The 24,388-nt window shown below is 31.6% G+C and overlaps 2 protein-coding genes across 8 annotated transcripts in view; one reads left to right on the forward strand and one right to left on the reverse strand.

The window, feature by feature from the left end:
• Positions 1-7,615: 7,615 nt before the first annotated feature.
• LOC106626457 (carbonic anhydrase 1) lies at positions 7,616-9,997 on the forward strand. Its single transcript, XM_036362416.2, has 4 exons — positions 7,616-8,006; positions 8,096-8,484; positions 8,553-8,780; positions 9,524-9,997. Coding segments are annotated over exons 1-4 (897 nt in total). The 5' UTR covers positions 7,616-8,005; the 3' UTR covers positions 9,803-9,997.
• A 2,690-nt stretch (positions 9,998-12,687) lies between these two features.
• Gug (arginine-glutamic acid dipeptide repeats grunge) overlaps positions 12,688-24,388 on the reverse strand; it is a 54,456-nt gene continuing 42,755 nt past the window's right edge. For 5 of the 7 annotated variants that reach the window (XM_070111049.1, XM_070111046.1, XM_070111047.1 and 2 more), the window contains 7 exons: positions 23,648-23,731; positions 23,417-23,537; positions 22,300-22,399; positions 22,099-22,187; positions 21,994-22,046; positions 20,245-20,816; positions 12,688-17,154 (listed from right to left, as the gene is read on the reverse strand). In XM_070111049.1, coding sequence (XP_069967150.1) covers positions 20,801-20,816; positions 21,994-22,046; positions 22,099-22,187; positions 22,300-22,399; positions 23,417-23,537; positions 23,648-23,731 — 463 coding nt within the window. In that variant the 3' untranslated portion in view covers positions 12,688-17,154; positions 20,245-20,800. The remainder of the gene's footprint in view (positions 17,155-20,244; positions 20,817-21,993; positions 22,047-22,098; positions 22,188-22,299; positions 22,400-23,416; positions 23,538-23,647; positions 23,732-24,388) is intronic. The other 2 variants (XM_070111048.1, XM_036370982.2) reach the window with 2 other exon arrangements.

Raw genomic sequence — 24,388 nt, forward strand, 5'->3', positions numbered from 1 at the left:
GATGTTTTTTGATATGCGCATAAACAAAACTTAAAATAATAAAAAGGAAAATAATTGACTTATGAAAAAAAAATATAAGGAATGAGGGAAATAAAATGAAAATAGAATTAAAATATCATTTAATAAAAAAGGGTTATAAAAATAAAAAATAGTATATAAAAATATGATAGGATTTGAACTTAGGCAAAATATTTCACGTTGCAATAAGCAATTGCGCTATACAAGCAGCACCACAGATAACTTCATATTCAAATAGTTTAAGGTGTGAATTCAAACATCAATAATTTTTTTACTTGTTTCAAATGACTAATTTGTATGTATGTGAATATTCTATTGATATGAATAATCAATCGTATGATAGAATCTGACGAAAGAGAGTATGCACCTGATTGGTCATATTTTAACGGCCAAAATAGAAATACAGCTAATATTTGGTGTGAAATTGCGCCAAAATAAATGCAAATCAGAAAATAGTTGTAATTGGTTTGAAGTTGCATCTAAATAGAAAAGGAGAAAAAATGAAATTTCAATGTTAGAATCAAATGTGCATATGTACCCAAGTATATACATATGTAGGATATATTATATGTTTTAATAAATAAATATAAATAGTAGTAAAGTATTTATAATATAGTTTAAAAAAAGGAATATAAATAAAAAAAATGTAAAAAATATAAATTGTTATTAAATTTTTTGGCATGTGGGTGGGATTTGACCATTGGCAAATTGCAAAAATTCTAACTAGATCAGAAGAGGAAGGTATTCTCCTCTATTGATGTACCTGTTGGATAAATTTTTCATGACTTGAATGGGTGTTAACTGAAAAAATATTCAAATTGGGTAAGTGCGAAAATATAAAAGAAAGAATAGTAAAAGAGAGAAACGAAATTCCAAACCATCAGTTATAATAAAAGCTTCTTGTGGTGCGGGTGTTAAATTTTAAATCGATTTTAATTTTAATTAAATAATAATTAAAAAATTTATAATGCCGCGAGTGCGAAAATGTTGTGTGCGCGAGTGCGAAAACGACAGTAGAAAGTGCAATTTGTTCATTTGGCCGAAAAATGAACAAATTGCACTTTTATGGAGAAGAAACTTGGGGTTCGACAATGCACCCATAGCCCCCTCAAACACGTTTGTGTGTACTGCGCATTTCGCAGAAAATGCAATGGGGGCTAAAAGATTGAGGATTGGAGCTGTACCCACACTAAATCTTGGTAAGTAACAAATTTAAATATAATAATACTTTTGCGGTGATTTTATATATATATATATATATATTGATGCAGCATATATGCACGTATGTATTGTATGTATGTACTTGTATGTATGTGTGCCTATCGGGGTTTATGTATTCGTTTTGTTTGCTGTTGGGGGCATTCATTTCGAATGACATTTTGTGTATATTCACATTATGTATATAAACATAAAATATTTTATAATTGATTTGTAATACCAATTATTAAACTCAATGAAATTCTGGTGGGGGACAGAAAAAGACGTCATTGAGCTGAGAAATATTTCGTTCTAATTTTATTTTGTTAAATGCATCGCTTATATACTATTTACAATATTTTTACAATAAATTGTACATAAGTACAACTAAATACATGTGTGTGTGTGTGTGTATGTTCGTATGTATGTAGCACATTGTTTATGCTACATGTTATGGAATTGTTTTCAAGTGCATTTATTCTTACATATCTTATCTTATCTTATATTGTAAAATAATAAACCTAAATTTATTGTTGCACGCCGTATAAGTGGCCCTTTTGGTCCCAACGCACATGTTCAATTTTGAACAATATTATTAATTATACATATATTAATATGATAGGAAATTCGATTGATATTGTTACTCAATCGAAAACGGAGAGGCGAACCTGCTGCGTTGAAGGATGTCCATCGAATGAAAAAAAAATCCTTTTTTCATTCCCACAAGATGAGATTGCCTTCAACAGCTGGGTTTTAGAATTAAAAATAAGTGCATCATACTCCGACCGTAAAAAGTTGTTTATTTGTGACTGTCATTTTGATGCAAATTATGTCACAAATAATAGACTTAAGGAAGGAGCTATCCCTAAGCATAAAATATTTGTTTACGAAAATGCAGGCAGTTCCAGTAGCTTTTCTTCAAACAGGGTCCTTCTGCCTATTAAGCGGCAATACTCACGTAGGAATCAGATAGCGGGGGAAGATTTAAGTTTTGAGGAATTCGAATTATATTCGGATCTCCAGGTGAAGCGTAAACAAGATAGTGTTTCCTTCAACCTCGATTCCTCAAAATGTGACCGCGAATCTTGCGCTCGGATTGTGCGGGCTTATCAGCAGAATGCCCTTAAGCAAAATGAACGCATGAATGCGCTCAGGCAGGAGAATAGGATTTTGAAAGAAAAAATATTTGAATTAGAAAATAGGACAATTATTGCATCTAAAGATGCTACTGAGGATGCAATAAATTTTGCTAGGATGATTGTCAGTACAATCAATACATACACTGAAGATCAAAAAAATTTAGCGCAAAATATTAATTATATGTCAACGAAGGCATATAACTTCTTGAGGGATGATCTTCAGTTTGCGCTGCCACATCCAAAATCTCTACTGCGCTGGCGCCCAATTAGATATGTCGTGGCAGGGATTGATCCTAGGGTTATAGGTAATTTGAAAACTCTTGTTGGGGAAATGTCCGAACACGAACGGATCTGTGTAATTATATTTGATGAAATTACAATTAAAAAAGATCTCGTTTATAATAAAAGTAAGGATGTCATCGATGGTTTCGTTGACAAGGGAGACGGCAATAGGGAATTAGATATTGCCGACAAATGCTGCTTTTTTATGGCGAAAGCTATAGCATCTAATTGGAAATACGTAATTTCGTATTATGTGGCAAAAGGAGGGCTGACCGCAGTAGATTTAGATGTAATATTAAAGAAAAACATTGAAGTCTTGGAAATGATAGGACTCAGTGTAAAAGCGATCATTTGTGATCAAGGTTCCGTGAATGTCCGATTATATAATAATTTAAAAGTTACAAAGTCCGAACCATATTTTATAATCAATGGCAAAAAAGTTCATTGCCTATATGACTATTGCCATTTGATTAAATCAGTTAGGAATAATTTATTGAAGCACGACTTAAAAACTATCGATGGCATAGCTAGCTTCAAGGTTATAAGGAAGCTGTATGCAATCGATAGTGCAAGTCATCATTTTAAAATATGTCCGAAGTTGACATCCTCCCACATATATCCCAATAATTTCGAGAAAATGAGCGTTTCTAGAGCTACACAGGTGCTCAGCAATTCAGTAGCAGCTGGCATCGACATGGCATTCAGGCAGGGATTATTGGGCACGGATGCATATATATTGAAATGCGCCAAAGCGACACAAATGTTGGTAAAACGTATGAACGACTTGTTTGATGAGCTTGATTGCAAGGTGCTCAACAGCAAGAACCCGTTCAGGTGTCCCATTTGGCGAAACACTTCGGCAAAGTTTGATAGGCTGAAGGACCACCTGCAGTTCATTTCGCATATCCAGGTTCCTAACAATATAAATGTTCAATGCTTATCAGGGTTTATCATAACCCTGACAGCAATGATGAATTTATCCAAAGATATCTTTGATAATTACAAAGATGTGAAATTTATATTGTTAGGAAAATTAAATCAAGACGCGCTAGAAAACTTTTTTTATAAAATTAGGGCTAGTCAGGGGATAAATACTCATCCATCGGCCTATGATGTTCAATTCATAGTCGCTCGTCTTATCTCAATGAAGATATTGAGACGCAGATTTAATAATAAAGGCTCAAACTGCGAAGACGATGACGACCTGAATCTTGATTGGAATATCAGCGAGGAAGATCATAACTCCCTCGATGATTCCGAGCAACATGCCGTTGATATAGTTGACATTCCCGATGAGCACTTTGCAGAAACCGAAGAAAATACTGCGGAGCTTCAAGTACAGCGGTATTACACTGGATACTCGATATACCAAAAACTTCTCTGCAAGTCCAGATGCGATAACTGTGCAAAAGAGCTGTTGAAGACTCAAGGAGATTTAAATAAGCACTCCGAGTCTTTAATACGCTCTAAGAACTATAAAGATTGCACCGATCTGCGACTAATAAATCCGACTGACAGAGTTTTCGAAATTTGTCGGATACAGATGAAGTGGTATAAAGAGCTATTCGGAAAATATGCGCATTACTATGGAGTTCGAGAGCTCATCGAGGATGCCATAGATGATAGCACTAAAAACGTTTTTCCAGAATGGTTTTTAGAAGCTGGCGAATGCTTGGTCCACCGACAACAACTGTTAAAGTCCTTAGTAACAGTGTTGTTGTATAAAAATGCGAAATGGCTGGCTGAAGAAAAGAAGCAAAATAATGTGCAACGCCGAAAAATAGGTAAACAAAAAAAATTAAATATATATAAGAAATAGGGATTATGGTGCACTTATTTTAATCTAAAATTCTATTGATTGAAGGCAATAGGTATTAGGTGTGTTTTTTTGTGTAAGTGATATCATATACATACATATTTAAAACAAATTTATTAATATTTTATACATTTTTCTTCCACATTTAGATGTTCTTCTATTTTCAGCTCTTCTTTGTATATTTTCAGGTTTAAATAAGTTTAATTTAGAAGATTTAAGTAGTTAAATGTATTATATATGTAGAAATTAGTTATAATTAGTTTTAGTTGTAGTGTAGTTTTTTTAGTTTTATTGCACATGAGCCTAGTTTTATAAAACAGGTGAATTATTGATTAAATCTATGTAAATAGAAAAAATCGTGTGAGAATTTGTGGTTGAAGAGGAGGCAAATTCGCAAATCGTGTGCAATTAAAAATATTTTTTTGTTTTATCGTTACAATTTAAATAACAAAATTACTTATATGCATTTGTTTTTTTTTTTATTTTCAGTGTTTTCTATTTTTCCATTTCAGATTTTTATTTAGATTAATATAATTAAGAAATACCTATAAGTATAATTTATTATTATTTTAATTAAATAATAAATTAATTAATAAAATATAAATAAATAAAAATTAATTTATTTGCATTTAATTCGTTAAATATTTGAGGTTTTGATAATACATAGGTAAGTATAAAATTTTTTGATTTGACCACCAGTTAGTGTTCACTTCGTTTGTACAAAGCAGCTAAAAATAGTATTGATGAATTGCCACGGTCTGTTTGTATGCACTATGACTTGTATACATACAAACAATTTAATATGCCATATACTTGATTCATAATTACAAGAACAAAAAATTCATTCCTGCATATCCATATCTACATACATAAAAACGTGAATATGTCAAGGTCTGTTTGTATGTATGTAATGTGTAATATGCCATATATTCATACAAAAAGAACAAATTCATTCATTCATATATCTACGCATTCAAATAACACCAACAACAAATTCATTCATAAGAACGAGCATATTCTACAAGTTGCCCAAAAGCTGCTTCTTCATGGTGATTCTAAAAATCAGAAGTTGAAGAATTTTCTGATGTTTACTCCAGAAGAGAAAAATGGCAACTTGGGTCATTGCCGATTTAATATTTTTGTTTTTTAATTTTCATATATTATACTACATATGACAAAGTAGACAACATAGCCGTTCGACATTGTCGCAAAATTGTCGATTGAAACAAATTTTGCCAACTCCGCCACGATGCGCAAAATTCGGTGTCAATATGTATGCGAGCTCATATGTATATATGTATGTTTGTTGACAAAATCGTCATTTGGTTACTTTCAACAACACAATGTCTGCGCGACTCGCCGTTATTTCGTTGGCTTGCCACTATACACAGAGGCGTGTTAAGTGAGGATTCATAATATATTAATATGTTGCTTAATTTGTATTGAAAAGTACTAATGCATTAATGATTTATTTTCGTAATATAATTAATATATATGTAAAAATATAAATACCAATAAATTCATACCTATAATCGTTTTTAAACTAAATTCGATAAATAAAATATATATCTGAAATAATTATGTGGCAGTGCGCCCCAATCCCTCCTTGCCTGCGATCGTTCAACTCGCAAAAAGCAAAAAGCGTGGACAAAAGTCATTGCTTGTGCGGGGCAAGAAGAAGCAAGCAGCAGCGTACGTGTATTTAAGAATGTATGTGTGATTATCACATTTGTGTAAATACGCATAATAAGGAAATATTCAATAAACCTAAACATATGAACATATTATATTTTCCTGATATATTTTAATTATCTCAGGAAGTAAAATATGCTATTAAAGAAATTGAATTATGATATGCTTAGACTCCAATTAATAAAATAAAAAAATTAAATAAAATTCGTTTTAGGATTCGAACGTATAGGCTCGTATTCGGATTGCGCTTAACCCCTTCCCGCTTACGACCTAAGCCACCACAAAAGTGGAAATGTGGCCGCTTAGCCACCGTTTTATTATTATCATTTGTTTAATAGGTATATTGCTTACGCAACGCACATACATAAGTTAGAAAACTAGCTTATTAAATGTTTATTTTATTATGAATTCTGGGGTTTTTACCGGTAATACAGATTTTTAATTCAAAAGGTTTTTCATAATTATAAATTTGTCATATCATAGAAATTGAAAACATAAATCTAAATAGGTATGCGCAACGATTTTTCATATAGGAATATTCGTTGTGTCTATTTATAGCATTTCGCATATTGTGTGGTGTATTTTTTTTTTTCGAAGTTATACTTTTCGATGTTCCCTCTTGTGGAATTACAAATTAGTACTCAAAAAGTTTTCATTTAACATTTGCTCCTTCTCTACTCATTTACATTCTCTGGTTAAATATTGTAAAAAGTTTCTAATAAAAATGTTCATCAAAACGGTCTAATTGTTACAGCTAATTTCAAAAAGTTTACATTTAAGACGTAGGACAACGTCTGTCGAGTCCGCTAGTGTATATGAAAAAACTGAAGGGTTGAAGAACTTGTTTCACAAACCACACTTCATTCAGCGCCTTTTAGAAGGTACTACCGCAATATTCTTGAATCCTTATTATAAACAGAAATTACTAAAACCAGCAGAGAGACTAAATATGATACAAGATCTCTCTGGCAATGGAATGCCTGTGGAGATTCCAGCAACCTTCAAAGTTAATTTGGGCTAAACTTTAACATACATTATTTTCCTATCTACTCGTAAATAATCGATATAGAATCACAATCATGATTCGTGTGTGAATCTGATTACCACCACGCCCTTTACTTAAAACTTAACTCTAATATAATATAATATAAGTTGTGCATAGAGTTTGGAACTGGGTGCACTTTTTAGGCAACAAAAAAGTCTTGAGCGAGAGAAGTCTTAAACAACAATTGATGTATAATAGAAACATCTTAAGCACAGTTAACGCTTTGGCCTCACAGTCCTAAAATGTCTGCTAAGGACTTAGACTTAAGGGGGGAGTAGGGTTAATTCGACCAATGTTACATAAAAGTATGACATAATGTTATGCAAAATTGTTACGAAGAAACATCAAAAAATACGGCAATGACAATGTTATTCGAACGTGTCTCGGAAAAAAAATAATTTGGTGGTAACGTCGAGAGGGTTTTTCGAAATTTAAATTTTTCATTTTTTTGGAACAATTTGAAGGAAAAAACGCGATTTTTTGCGAAAAACTTTAATTGTAATATAAAAACTGTTTGCCTCCATCGTTACTCGTAAATTATGTACAGAAAGAGTGTAAAATTTCGAAACGTTCGGTGCAGTAGTTTGGAAGTTATGAGGTGCACCGACTTTGAAAACACGAGTTTTGGGAAAAACGTTTTTAAAGTTTTAAAATCTGATCTAAAACTCCAACTGACATAAAATTTAAAAACTACATTCTTGAGATATTATGCATCACATAAATTTTTAAACCCTACTCTCACCTTAATGTTACCGCATTGGTTATTATTCTATAGAACCCACCGCTAATTTAGTTTTGCAGAACGCATCAGCTACGAGTACATAAATAAATCTTCATATTAATTATATTAATTATTAATATTTTTATTAACTTTACTAACCTAATAATTAAATTTAATTTTTACAGTGGCCAAGTGCACTGGCAAACTTCCTAATCCACTAAATATTGACTCTGTGGACATAGTTAATCAAACTTATCCACCATTTGCAATATGGGGCTTTCAGGAGGAACCAAAAACTGCTGAACTTATAAATAATGGAGACACCATTTTTATTCGGCTAACATATGTCGATGATCATCCAGCTATATCGGGAGGACCGCTAAATGAGAAATTTATTTACGAACAATTATATTTTCACTGGATGGGCAATGACACATTTGATAGTGAGGATCGCACCAGTACTGCCTTTTTTCCAGCTGAGTTGCATATGGTTTTCAGAAATGGCAAATACCCAACACTCGCCAAAGCAGCGAAGGAAAGTAACGGTGTGGCAGTTTTAGCCTATAATTATATGGTATATCATTTATTTCTTCAAAAGTGTCGTGGTTGAAATTTATGATTTTCTTGCGTTTTTATTTTTAGGTGACGAAATCGAGCAGCTTTCTTTATGATCCCTTGATGGAGATAATAGAGAATGTTGTCAGACCAGGTGCGGTCGCCAAGTTCCGCAGTCCAGTAAAGTTGTGGGGCTTTATTACTTCTGAAATCAATCACTATTATACTTATACCGGTTCATTGACAACGCCACCATGCAGTGAAGATGTTATATGGATTGATTTCAAATACCCAATTTATATTTCTGAAAAACAGGTATGAATTTAATGTTGTAAGTATTCTTACATATGCGTAAGAGTTAAGCCAACGCTGAGTCTCAGAGAATTCAATTTCGATATACCATAATAGAACCGGCGGGAATAATTGTCAATTTGACGACATATTTTTAGAGTTAGATCCATATGTAGATTTCATTAGATACCGAAATTACTTCGAGGAGGTGCTATTCTTTTTGACTTTGCGTGATTTGGTATAATGGCGAACGGTAATTAACAAATCTTAAAATCTTTCAGTAATATTTCAAACATGTGAACATTTCAAACACAAAAACTTATAGATGTGTCACGGTCCACTAAATCTCTACATCTAATACACTTTATGCACCATATATTAGTTATCAAAATGAAAGTATATGGCCAAAATGTCTTGGGGTAATGTGTTCAAGTATCAAAAATGGTTTAATCCCATCTAGACCTTCCTCTAGTCTCCATATATACAATAGAATTATTTTCGCACCTCTGTTTGATTCGCTTCATATCGGTTAGTGAGCTTGATTTCTACCCAGTTTGTATATTCACAATATAGCGTTTTTCATCCTTCTGCTTCATACCAGTATGCTAGATATCTTAGTCAAATTACGATAACAAAAATGATAGCCTCACCGTTCATAAATTTATAATAAAACTTTGTAAACCCCTTGGAATATTTTAGTGTTCTGTACCACAAGAATTTAGTTTTCATTATTTTTCTCGCTCTTTCTTTCACAAAATTTCAACTAGATCGAGCTTTTTCGAAAAATCTATACGGTTGATAAGACACCAATGATCTACAGTTATCGTCCTTTGTTGCCGTTTAATAATAACACCGTCTTTTCTGCGATTTCATTGATGGACCCAGACGACGAGTACACAGAGTATCACAGTGCTGTACCTTTTGTAGATAGGTTGGTTGGTGGCGCAACAATGTGGAAGCCTGTTGAAATCAACATTTTGTTCGGAGTGTTTTCATCAATTTTCATGACGACTTGGATCGCAACTACTAGGCAGACCATGGCTTAAGCAAAGAAAAATGTTACAGTACGAGCATTTTAATGCGTTTTTATTCCTTACAATGCATAACAAAATAACGGTCATTGCCGACCGAATGCAAAGCTTAACAAAGTATTTTTATTAATAACAAGGCAAATATTTTGTAAACAATTCTTTGACACAAGTTTATTATTAGTCATTAAAATTCAAACTTACATCAACATACCTGATCGAAAAGTTTACTTAGTAACAAGGTAAATAAAAGTGTTTGACGAATAATTAACCCGACGAAAAGTTCAATAAGTCATTGTTTCTGGTAAATTACAAGGCAATCACTATAGGCCGTTCATAGATAACACAACAGCGGTATGATCCTTGAGTTTTACCTGAACGCAAGTGAGAGAGAAGAAGTATAGCTTGATATCATCTGAACAATCGAAAAAAAATCTTGAATCAGAACTCGAACCATTTACCAGGAACAAAAGAAGCCCACCACCACCGATTGTAGGAGAAAAACTAGAGTTGTCTTGTGATTTTTCTGCGAATGCATTCTCTATTGTAGCAGACAAAACTGTTCAACCTACGAGTATTTAACAAGTTACTCATATAATACAAAAGCGCGGACAGTCTTCAAGCTATAGGAGCTTCGATTTGTCGGCCAACGTCAGCACTCCATAAACAAAAGTCGTTTATATGAACTTGAAGAAGAAATAAAACCCTTGACGAGGACTTGTCAAATTAAACTTGCAACGGTTTAGTATACGAAATTATGAGATCAAGAGCTTTAAATCAATAATCTACTATTTATAATACTTATTTATAAAGAATTTTTTTTAGTTATTTGGATTTTCTAGTTTGAATAATAAAACATTTGAGATATCGTTAAAAAAAAAAATTAAGTAAATAAAGAAATTATATAAATTATATAAATATATATGCATATAGACATCTACTTGTTATTTAGATTTAATAGATCAGTTTGAGACTTGAGTAATCCACATTACAAAAGAATAGGAAAGTGTGTGTGTTAGCTAAATGAATGAACAACGCGAAGATGAAAAGAATACATAAAGAAATACTACTCGTACAAGAGCAGTTTTGTACGCATCTCATAAAAATCTCTTTAAATAGTATACCTAGCAGGCTAGTCATATTGTTTAAATCTTCAGCAAATAGGTTGATTAATGCTACAAGGATCATGAAACTAAACTAGACCAAGGAGACCTAAATGATAGAAGATATCACACCAACTCGACAAAAGTGAAACGTCGTCCTGACCATTTCGAAAAAATGTCTGGAAAGCTGAATATTCAAATATGAGATGAGTCGATCCCGCGACCACGTAATAGGAATAACAAAATTTACTTTGATGTAACAGCGAAGCGTAAATCATTTATTTTATTATAAGTAATATTCAAAGCTCTTCCAAAATTTGCCAAGTCACTAAAGAAAGAACAAGCAGTTTTACCTAATGTATTCGAACAGAGTTCACCGAACAAAAAAAAAACTGGAGCAATCTTTAACCATCTTGTATCGGACCGTTTAGATATTCTCTTAAAATACATCGTATATCCGCTTTTGGAGGAGGATTGCAATATAGCGCTGTAAGAAAATTTCTCTGCTTTTCAACGGGCTGGTAAGGACTTCGCTTCACTAGGTGTTTTTTTTTTATTCTCACGCAACACAGAGTATAAAAGTTTTTATGGTGTTATATGTATAAAAGCGGTAAGGATGACGCGGGGAGTTGAAAACGTCCGCCCGTGCATCTGCCCATGCTAACGGTGACTTTTATTAAAAATTAAGGTTTAAGAGTTTTCTGTCGTACCTCATCATACAGTGTAAAAACGAATAAAATCGGAATACCGAACGAATAACCACGAATACCCCTCATATAACGGATCTGCGTAAAACTACTTAAATAGCGGTAAGAAAAACACCAGAAGTATTAAATTTACCAGCTCCATAACACCCCCGTTTTAACACTTTCTTACTTGTTAAATTGCATTTTAAAAGTGGTCCAAATCGGATCACAACCAAGTCTACATCCCATATAACACGATATTAAATTCTCTCAGAATACATATGTAGACCCAGTTGATTAGGGAAAGATAAGCGTGCCTATGGCTGACTTTTCCCGTAAATATCTGTAATTTTGTCCGTATGTCTAAAATGGGTGGTAAAGACTTCGCGTAAACCCCAGATATCTAATAGAATGATTTTTGAACATCCGACTGACTTTATACCGCATATATCCACCAATATATGAGTTATCTTAATTAAATAGAGTGATTGTGTTTTTCTAGTAATGATGCGATTTGTGCCTAAATGTAATAAAATTGGGTGAAAACCTGCCCTCGCCCCTATATAACCAATTGCAGGATTTTCAAACATATTTACTCCTTATATATATGTATGTGTTGATAATAATACGAGTATGCAGTAATGACAAGACTACATAAAATCAGCTCAATACTATCTGTATCTACCACATATCTAATATAAGATTTTAAAACTTTGGAATGGCTTTATTCGGCCAATATGTATATCTTAGCAAAATTAACTGAACGTTTAATATTGGTTAAACTATAGTTTAGTGTCGACAATATGTGAAATTGTTTTACCAATTACTTCGACTCGCATTACATATGGCGATTTTCGTTATGCCGAATATGTATACATGAGCAATGTCAAAAGTTAATGCAGTCAACCCAGACCTTTCTCTGCCCCCAATATATTTATACTGATTTCCGACATTTCACCTGATTTTGAACCGTTCAGGTTGATCGAAATGTGTGATATTTTAATGAAATTAAGTGGATAAGCTTTCTTAAAAATTATGTGGTTTAGCGCTAAATATGAATGAAATTGGTCTAGACCTTCATCCGAACCGCTTATTGCTAATTGAAACAATTCCGTTCTTCTCGTTGACGTTTTGTCCATCAATTCAATGTATTAAATTTAACCTCTCCGGTTGCGTTTGTGTCACATGTATCTCGGTTGAGGTTAATATAATTTAATACAGTTCTAAAACTAACTTAGTCTATGACCTATAATATAAGTTAATAAGATACAAGCTTAATTGTAATCCATTCATGATTTCGTCGAACAATAAATGTTGAATTCTTTCGCAACATTTTTTTTTTTGGTGTAACATTCAATTTTATTTAGAATCTGTCTTATAAATAAAATGACAATAATGAAATTTGTTGTTAAAAACAAAAATGTTGAAGTACTACAAGGTGCGCTCCAAAGTAAACAGGACTCTAAAAAAAAAGAACAAATGGTTTATCGGCAAAATCAATTAATTTGATTCAAAATAGTCTTCCTCTGCTTTAATACAGCTTTTTGCACGGTCCAAAAGCATGTTGAACGAGTGTTTTAGCTTGTTGCCCGGTATGGCCGCCAGTATACCGGTGCAAGCCTTTTGAATGGCCTCCACGTCTGCATAACGCTTTCCTTTCATCGGCAAATTCATTTTTCCGAAAAGGTAGAAGTCGCACGGTGTCATATTAGGTGAATACGGGGAGTGGTTGATTGTTAAAATGTGATTTTTTGTCACATAATCGGCCACAAGCGTCGATCGATGTGACGGCGCATTATCGTACAACAAACGCCAACTTCCACTCCACTCTGCTACGGGATAGGCAATCATCACCACACGTTATGGTTAAAGTTTTACCAATTTTAAAACAAAATTTAATGTTGGCTCTTTGTTCGAAGCTCATTTTCGCACCGATGACAAAAACATACCGACACTTAAAATGCAATAACTTCACTTCCAATAGATAAAATGTCATGACATTTTTACTAGAAGTCGATAAAGGATAGCAGATTCTAACGCACTAGTCGACATATAGATGGCACCACTAGAGTTTACTTTATTACTTTTTTACTGTTTACTTTGGAACGCACCTTGTAAGATGAGTTCAATTGAATCGAAAGGGGAAGTCTAATAAGTGATATCTTTTTAATCTGCTACATTGTTGACTATGGTCGAGTAGTTGGATAGCAAGTATGTCATGAATAAATATTTCTAAAATTTCTTTTACTCTGGGCACAATTTACATAGGTCTGAGTGCTGGACTTCATTTCTTTGATTGAAACTAAAAATAAGTTTAATTTTCAGTAGGAGATTTGTCGGCGCCTTAGGCGATTAATGTTCCTCAATTCACTGCACATTCACTCTTTTGAATCAAACGCATATTTTATTAGGATTTTTGAAGACATTTCTGAGATTTATTGCTGTAATTGTTTTCGTTTTCTTTAATAATTCTTTCATGTTGCTTTTAAGTATTCCTTAGGCATAAAAATGACCATACAATAAATTAATAATCTTTTTTTCCGCTTTGTTTTGCTTTCCCTCTCGCAAACATGTTTTTGAGAGCTTTATCGCATTTATATGCATGTATGTGTGTATGTGTGTGTGTGGCTCTCTGTGTGAATCTCTGTGAATTTTAATAAAATTTTTAAATCCTTACTTTTTGTGTATATGTATGTATGTATCTATGTATGCAATTGAATTTACTTTGATTTTGTTTTATGTATGTATATATATATTTTTTTGTTGCTGTTGCTCTAACGCAAAATCCTTATATGCAATGTATTTTAGTTTTCTACAGCTTGTTGTATTTGTTACGCTTTCACAATAATGTTAGTCATTACAATAATTAGAATTTACTTTTCACATCTTTTATAACTAGTATTAATTAATTGTAAAATATATATATATTTATATATATAGTTTTTAATAATTGCTTATGATCTTAAATGTATGCTATACATTTTAGCCTAGTAGCGTTATTTGAAATTAAATTTACACATATCTCTATTTCTATATGTATTTATGTGTATGTGTGTTTATATTTTGTATGTATATATGCTTGTTGTGTATAGATTTGTTGCTGCAAATTGTTGCTGTGCTTATTTAAATAACTAAATAATTAATACATTTTCGTTACTTTCTTGTTCTTATTTTGTTTTTGTTTTTTTCTTGCTTGTTATGCTGCAGCATGAGCTCATAGCTGAACTGACGGATTTTGCTTTTATTATTAAATTATTTTTACTATTATGATAATTTAATTTTTGCAAAATACGTTAGTTGCTGTACGTTTAATGCTTTTGAAGTATGTGCATTGTTGTATTTTTTAATAATTTTTAATGCCAAATTATATATTGTCGCTTCATGTAGTTATTACAATTCAGTATTTTAAAAAATTAATTTTTTTACTAAAAATAAAAAAAAAAACCCAAAACAAATAAAATAAAAATAATTATTATAATGCATTATAAGCAATAGGTTTGCTTGATAAATATAAATTCTTGAATTTTCGCAAAACTTTTTTTCATTAAATTTTATTTATAATCGGCGTTTATTTACAGTAATGCAAATTTTCAGCTGCTTTTTTGATTTTCTTGCTGATTTGTGATTTTTGCGTTGTGTCGCCTACAGTTTAGTGTACATTAGTGTGCAAGTAATTTTGAAGCATTATGGGCTGGAAACATTTTTGCATTTAATTTCTTATTTATTTTTGAAAAAAGTTTTGAAATATCAGCTATACATTTTATGCACATAAATTCATACAGCAGCATATATATGTACACCTTGCATATGTATGTAAAAATACCTATTTCCATTATTTTGCTTTAAGGTGCATTTTTTTCGTTTGGCCTTTACATGCATACGTACGAGTACTGGCCACCAAAGTAGTACCAGAGCCATATGCTGTCTTATTTCAAATATTTCGAATTTTATTTTTGAAATCCTTTTTTAACATCTAATTTACATACACAAACAATTTAGCTTTACATTAGCATTTCGTATCTAAATATATACATGCTCTTATAGTTATCAAAGAAATTGCATGTTGCGCTGCACTACTAGAGACGCTTGCTCTTGTTATTAACTACATTTATATGTTATCATTCATTTATATAGTTTAGGCTTCAGCTTAACAACTTAACATTAGACTAATTTTGAAAATGTTTGTCAATTATTTTCTCTTACATTTTAGGCATATTTTATTCAAGTTCAACGCCGTCAATTGATTTGAGCGTTAAATAAATGTATAAATAGCGTTCAATTAATTATATAAATACACAAATAATACTAAAGTGAGTTAAATAAATATGTTTAATACAAGTTGAAAGCATACAAACGAGGATTAGATTATATATATAATATTTATTCTAAGCAAACAAAATACTTGAAGGAAAAGCGCATGAAATACCGTGCTTCACATTTGTTCATTATTAAATTGGACAATTAAGTAACATATTTACAGATTTATGTATGTGTGTGTGCATATGCGTGTATACAACACGATTTGCAAGCATGTGTATGCTGCACAATTCCATAATTTGTCTATTAAGTAGTACAAATAAAATTGTTTATAAAAAACAAAAACTATAAAAAATAGTATTTAAACCCTTCACTCTTTGTCATGGCTATTTTTGTTTGTTAACTTAAACATATTTCAGTTGTAACTATTTCTACCATATATGTAAGTATGTGTGTAGTGAACAAGCGCATGCCGTTGCATGCAAGAATATCGCATTCCGTCAAAAAATTTGGTTTAAAAGAAACAACTCAAAAATCGGTAACTGTAGATTTGCAGCTACCGTTAATTTTTAAGTGTCTGTTGCAAAAACAGCTTGGTTTAAGCGAAAAAACCAAATGTAAGCGTATTTTTTTGGGTTACGTCTAATTAAAGAGTTTTCAGAACGAATGAATTTCAATCTATGTATATATTTACTTGTATGTATTTGTTGTTGTAGTGTGTCGTCAATTTCTCTGCTACTTAATTTATCATTTAGTTAGCGCCTAACGCATACTGTCGTGAAAACCTTTGCTCAATATTGGCTTAATAAATCGTTCGCATTGCAAAAACTTAATTTCGAAAACAACGTTTGTACAAAAATCTATAAATTTATATTATATAACTTACAAAATATACCACTAAACACTTTTTGCTACTAATTTCTGTTATCGAATATTTTTTAACACTTTTCTTTTTTAGAAATCTCATTTAATTTCTCTTTAAATTTACTGTACAGCAGTTTACGCTCTTTCTTGTGTGTTGCTTAAATATTTTCGAGTTTGGCATATTAGCGCCGTTATACACATATACTATTTCTGTAGACTCACTTCTGTTTATGTGTTTATATACATTTGTTTTTTCTTTAAAACGAATTTATAAAATTTTCAACTTATATTATATAAATATGCCTGCATTGCCACTTTGTTCCATTTCCATTACAGTTCACAGTCTCCTTCACTCGGTTTTTTGATTTGTTGCATATCCAATAATATGTTCTTCGTTTTGTTTTTGCTTTATGGCGGTTTTGTGCTATTTATTCCAAGTAAATACTAACGTAGTTGATTTCTGTTGAACAAAATGGAAAAGATTAGAAGATGTTAGTAAAATATTTCAAAAATTTTATAGTATATATGTATGTATTTATAATATAAACTTATATTGTAACTGGAAATATTATATAATATATGTTTAAAAATATAATTAAATATATTAAATTATTACTTAATATAAATAAAATTTACGCTGAAAGCTTTAATTTAAAATGCAGTCAGCAAAAAACCTAACACTTAGATTTTCACAAAAAAACAAGAAAGAAAAAAACGTAAGGAAGGGCTAAGTTCCGGTGTAATCTAATATTTTATACTCTTGCAACTAGCAGGGATCAAAGCCGGCGAAATACTTTTAGGTGCATAAGGTGTGTTAGATTAACGAAAATCATTATATGTATGAGAGTTAGGGTAATTTGTTAACCAATTTCGCATATTTTCGGCAATTAACTATATAGTATATTCAATATTATACGTTGAAGTATAGTATATCCAATATTAGTCAGTTAATTTCGCTAGGATATCTTACTTATTTGCCGTTATATGCGATATAAAGTCAGCCGGAAGTTCGAAAATCTTTCTATTAGGTATAAGCCATTTTTGACATACAGACATATTATTATCAGAAAAGGATTCTCTCCGAATTTCTATAATATATCTCACAGTTTTATCGATATTTTCGATAAAAAGTTCGCAACAGGAACTGTGGTCCATATCTGGGGCCTTGAATAGTTTTAGACCGATTTGGAGACGTTTTAGTCATAAGGTTACACACCTAAAAGGCACTGTTCATGCTAAGTTTTATTCGGAAACATTAATTGGTTATTAATTGAGTATACTGGAAAGTGAAAGAATCAGATGAAATTTAAAATTGTGTTAAATGGAAAGTTGGCGTGGTTTTTGTCTGATTTCACCCATTTTTGCACTTTAATGTAGCTTGATTGAAATTTGTCTAGTAGGTCCGAAGATATGTGATTGCACCTAAAGGTAGGCGGTGCCACGCCCATCGTTCAAATTTGACACTTGCTCCTATAAAGCACTTTTGTACCATCCCGGGTGTGAAATTTTATGTCTTTGACGCATTTATTTATAGATTTATCGGACTTTTAGTAGTTTTGAACAACGTTATATGTGCAGTGGGCGGGGTTAAATTCCGCGTTCCACAATTTTCACAGGGCTACTACTCATGCCAACAAGATGTGCCCTCAGCAACTTTGGTTATTAGAGCTTGAATGGTTTAGGAAGATCTAATGGAAATGGTGTATAATAATTTATTCTTTCTATATTTATTGTTACCAAATCTATTATATTATCTATCGTGATTTCAAACTGTACAGTGGAACTGAAACCATGTTTCACTAGCATTCAAAACTACTTTCTGGTCTGTTTAATGATAACATATGGTGAACACTTCTAAATATGCATTTTAATACTTAATTTGTTTAGTTCATTTCTTAAATATTTATAAATAGTTTCTACACGAACAATCATTTAGTCTGTCAGTCCACAGCATAATATTTGATATAAACAAGAGAAAATATTAAATTCGGCAGCACTAAAGATATAACCTTCACACTTGCATTTCTTATAGCAACTATATGTGAAACTAAACTTGGAAACGGAACCAGCCAAAGGTTTGCAATTTCTTTCTAGCCACGAAATTTGATATAAGCAACATTCAAAAGATCTTTTTATGAAGATCAAAGATCCAGACTGAACAATATGTTTGGAGATTGTAGGGAAAATAATCTATGCCAAATTGCGTAAAGATAACTTGTCAAATAAAAACGTTTTCATACACGAACTTGCTTTTGATTGGTCAGATTGTATGGCAGCTATATGCTATAATTATATGTTCAGAAGTTTTAGCGTTGTCTTTAAAATTAAAATGCCAAATATCGTGAAGATATCTCGTTAAATGAAAAAAACTTTCCATACAAGCACCAATCGTTCAGTTTGTATGCGATATGCTATAGTAGTCCGTAGTAGTAGTATCGGCAGTTCCGACAAATGAGCAACCTCTTGAGGATAAAAAGAAAGTGTGCATAATTTAAATTAGATATATCAAAAACTGAGGAACTAATGCGCGTATATACAGACAGACAGACAAACGGGCATGTCTAAATCGATTCCCCTCGTCACGCTGATCATTTATATGCGTATTTTATAGGCAAAATCGTGGCAAACCTAATATACCCTCTTTGTTGTATAAAAAAAAACTATCGCTGAAGTTTATTGATTTTATATTTTGTTGTAGAATACTGGGTACTTATGATGGTTTCAAAAATTATATTCTTTTGCCTTTTCAAATAATATCAGAGAAGCATCCGTACTTGACAATAAACGAAAATAGTGAAGATACTGAAATTGAATAGAAGTTTTGTAAATTTTTAAGTATTTTAGCGCTTGAGCCTAGTATGTGATATTTGCTATTAAAATAGGGATAGAAATCTAAAATGGCCGTGGCTGAACTTCTATAAATCGTTCTTCACAGTGATGTTCATAAATGTGACCAATGTTTGGAACGACAGAATTGAAAAAGTATTTTTTAAAACATCTATATAATGCTCAACTACTTACTAAAGTATTTCTAAAAATTTTAATTACTTTAATTTTAGATTTATGTATTTAAATGCCGTAAAATCAAGTTTGCTGATAATATATACGTATTAGACTTAAAATTAAACGAATGAGTTTAACTCTGAAAAATAACTTAAATTTTGTATAATTGTATATTGCTCAGAACTTATATACTGAATAAAAATATAAAAACAAAGCCAGAGCATTTGCTTCAGCCATGCACAGCAAAAATACGTAAGTAAACTATAAATATTATATATACATATAAACTCTCTACACCAGATTCGCCAAATAAATAATGACGGCTTGAATAAATTTAGTAGTAAAATTGAAAAAAAAAGTAATATTTGTGAATACGCCAATATGCACATGTACATTTTTGTTTTGTTTAAATTTTCAGGCCGCTCAGAATTATTTGTTTCAATACAGAAAGTATATGCAAACAATAGCACACAATGTGTGCCATAGTAAAAGTAATTTATTTACAATTAGTTAAAATAGTTGTTTAGCAAATTAGGAGTATACTAACTTTTCGCCGTCGAGGGGAGAAATTGTCAACAATTGCAACAATTAATTGCCCAAAGCATAAGCATTACACAACAAATGAAATGTACTTCACAATTCTATGGAAAAGTAAACACCAAATAGTGTTCGTTGTACATTTCATTGGCGATAATGATGCTTAAAATTACAATATGATGGAGTTGATACTGATACGAGTGGAGTACAGTGGAGAGGAGTGGAGTGAAGTGAAGTGGAATCGAGTAGAGTGGAGTGGAGTGGAGCGAAGTGGTTGCGACGCATAAGTTTGTTGGCTTCCTTGTTGGATTGTGTCAAAGATGGTGATGATGATGGTTGTCATTGTTGTTGGTGTTGGTAGAACGATGTAGTATACGCACGCAGCTACGCATTATTTATACAAGCGCTAAAGTTAAACGTTCACTATTCCAAGCGTTTACACTACGTACTGGCGCTACACAAAGGACGCGTTAATGTAATGCCAAGTTTTCCCCAGCATGCTCCATCCATTTGTTCGGTTAGAAAACTTAACGCATACTATAAAACGTTCTACCAAAGTGGTCCATTTATCTGGGCCGTTGTCTGTTAAGAATACATAAAATGAAACAAAACAAATTCAAAATTTACGAAATTTCATACAAAGCAGAGACAAAGAATTTTTTTTTTTTGTTGTTTACATATATAATGGGTGTGCGTTTGTTAATTTATGGACGTAACAGCAATAAGATATTATATATGTAAATACACTTAGTTTAGCGGCAATTAAATATATTTTTAGTTATAAGTGTGTTTGTTAAATAATTGTTGACAACTTGAAATTGCAAACAATTGATTTACAGTTCATAAATCAGGTATAATTTATATTTTAATTAATTTTATGTACATATGCACTTTTTTATGCGGACGTTAGCGTTTAATGGACTAACTGTCGTCAGTTAGGTGTGACATTTTATGGTTTTCGTGGTATGCCGTAAGTAGGCGGGGCATTATATAAGATGGTTGCATGAATTACATATTTGCAGTGCACTTCAAAATGATTTATTGTTGCGAAATGCTAGAGGGGAAACAATTATATATTGTTATTAAATAGAAAAGGTTGTTCTAAGTACTGCGTTGTAATTCTTTAGCTTTTCATTTCAAATATTTTGAAAAATATATAACAGTGTTTTTAGCCGCATTTAATAATAAAAATTAATTGATTAATACAACTTAGTATTTCGAAAACTCGAGTAAATTATTTAAATTTTACTCAAACCATTAAAGCTGTAATAGTCTACACAGATGCATTTCTTACAGCAACTATATGTATAACTAAATCTTAAAACGTAACCGCCCAACAGTTTGCCCCCAACGGATCATTTATATATGTATATACTTTGTTCAGGATATAAAAAAAATTAATTTTGAACATCCCATTTCGATGTTTATGGCGATGCAAGCCTTGTATGTAATGGATAGACGTAGCATGGACTATCAAATCGACAGCTTATCTGACAAAACTACATATTTGTCAAATGTTTCATGAAGTTATAACAACAATCGCGAAATTTATGACTTAGTAAAAATTTTCATCATTATGGTGTCAGCTAACATCTTCAGCATTAGTAAACATCGAAGTCATTGAGACGTACATCAAATCGGGAAAGGTTCTACGCCTAAAGCAGCTTCATAAAACTTCAAGTTTCAAAAATCATTTTGAAGCACATTGCAATTCGTTAACACCCTGGTGAATATGCTATGGTTAGATTTTTCTACTCACCTAAAGTACTGTTCGTGCAGTGACTGTCGCTGGAATTCAGCAGCCTGCAAATACTGTAATATATGTAATTAATTATGTAAATATATTGAATATTAATGGGAAAACCTGAAGCTGATCGGCGTAGGACATGCGCAGCAAAACATCCGGTTCTCTAGGCATAAGCATACTTGGCCGTGGATACTGGCCAACATTCGCTGCATATGCAAGTAGAAAAAAATATAAAAAAAAGGCAAGTGTTAGTTGGTTACATGCACTTATGGCCAATGCGATATGAATCGCTGGCACGTATTTTATATACAAACTCACGTGGCAGTTGAAATCCGGCCTCCGGTGGTTGCGGCTGTGAAGGCAAAGGCAAATGTAAATGAGTATGAGAGTGTGCATGATATTCTCTCGTCAATCGTATCTGAAATTTTAAATTTTCAAAAACGTAGCGAATTGTTTTGAGTGTGTATTTTTTTTTGCATTTTTTAGGCGGGGTTTGTTTTGATTTTGATTTCTTTCTTTTACAATTGTAGCGTTACTTTTTTTTAAGTTTGAAAAAAAAAATTACAACTATTTTTGATGATTTTACAAAAATGAATATTGGATGCATTTCAAATGTTAGCTTAACTTTTGGTTTTGATTAGTTGTTAATTAAGAGTAAAATGGCGGGCAAAATGGTGCAAAAGCCAATTTCTTTAAATGCTTAGCGTTAGAAAAAAGTCCAAATGAGTTTACAATGAATAATATGAAATAAAAAATGTTTGACAAGACAACACATAAATGCCATCGACTTATCAAAAAGTGGCATTGACACGCAACAGATGAACTGTGATTAAATGTTGGCGAAACACAAAGAACCCATACAAACTTGCAAACAGACAATAATAGAGCATTAATAGAAATATGGCTGCATCAATCTGGCTTTATGTTATTTTATGATTTTTCAGTTTAATTATGATTTTCGTTTAATTACATCACCGTTAAGTGTTATTATGTCGCCAATTAATTGTTAAATACAAATTTAATATGCAAATTTTTAACAAGTGATTGAGCGGTTGTTAGATATGAATGCACGAAAACAGACACACGCACACACACAAACATTTTGTTCGATATCTTTTTTTTTTTAAATATTTTTCTTTTTGTTCTGGTTAATTCGCAAATTTTGAAATTTTCTTCCAAATACGATTGAAAGTTTGATTTGATATGTCCTTAAATTGAATCGATACGATACGATATGTGATGACAGTATGATATGATATCGATTTCATGATCATATGATAAATGTGTAATATCAAATATAATTTTGAGATAACAATAATGCAATAATGATAACGATGACTTTGTTGTAATACATAATTATTGTAGGTGCTATTTTATTTAATTTAATTTTTGTTGTTTTTTTTTTTTTTTTTTGTAACTAATTTTGTATATTTACCATATGCTCGCCGGGATCTAAGCCAACATGATGTGGCGGCGGTATGCCCAAGCGCTCGCGCTCCATTTGTGAAATAGCCGCAGGATTGGCGTACAGCGGGAATTGTGATGGATGAATGCCACTGTGTGTGTGTGTAAACAAAGTTTTTAATATAATTAATATTATATACATATACTCGTATGTATCTATAATTAATAAGCAATTATTTTTAAGAGTTATTGTTACACTTACCGCCTGTAATATTCCATCCAATGCGGATCCATGCGCGACTGACTGGCGGCTGCCGCTTGTGCGTTCTTTATCTCCTCCAATTCCCTAAAAGTATATTTAAAGCAATTAATATATTTCGTTTAATAAAAAAACTAAAAATCGAGTAGCGTTAAAAGAAAGCAATAAAATATATACATCGACAACTTTTGCGGTAGTTAGGTAAAGAAGGGAATTCTTTGGCAGAATGATAGATTTGGAATGCATGGCGAAATGAAACATGGGAATATATGACGTGTTATGGCATTTATAATTTAGTAAACATTAATGGGAAAAGCAATGAGAAATAACTAAAATATAGAGCAATGGTAGCAAGCAGATGAAGTACAACACATGTAAATTAATATAAAAGAAAAAACTACATGCCAGCACGACAAATTTGTATATATATTTATATTATTTTCTAATTTTAATAATAATTTATATTATTTTCTAAATTTAATATATATATAATAAAGATAGAAATCATTAAAAAAAATTTTGAATTTTAAACATATTTGGTAGATATATTTTTAAATATGTATATTTGGGTAAATTTTGCAGAAAAAATGTCATATTTATTGTACAAAAAAAAAAATCTTCCGATAGTAGCTCATACGCAGTTATGGCAAATTATGCTTAAAAAAAATAATTTAATTAATATTTGAATTAATTTTTTTTTTACTTTGTAATACCGAAATGGAATTTAAAGATCATTTTTTAATT

Source organism: Bactrocera oleae, chromosome 6 (assembly GCF_042242935.1).
Source record: "Bactrocera oleae isolate idBacOlea1 chromosome 6, idBacOlea1, whole genome shotgun sequence".
Taxonomy (NCBI): domain Eukaryota; kingdom Metazoa; phylum Arthropoda; class Insecta; order Diptera; family Tephritidae; genus Bactrocera; species Bactrocera oleae.

Coding starts and splice junctions, on each gene's coding strand:
- LOC106626457 (XM_036362416.2), top strand. Junction 8,485..8,552: donor TTTTAGCCTATAATTATATG/GTATATCATTTA, acceptor TTTTATTTTTAG/GTGACGAAATCGAGCAGCTT. Junction 8,781..9,523: donor TTTATATTTCTGAAAAACAG/GTATGAATTTAA, acceptor AATTTCAACTAG/ATCGAGCTTTTTCGAAAAAT.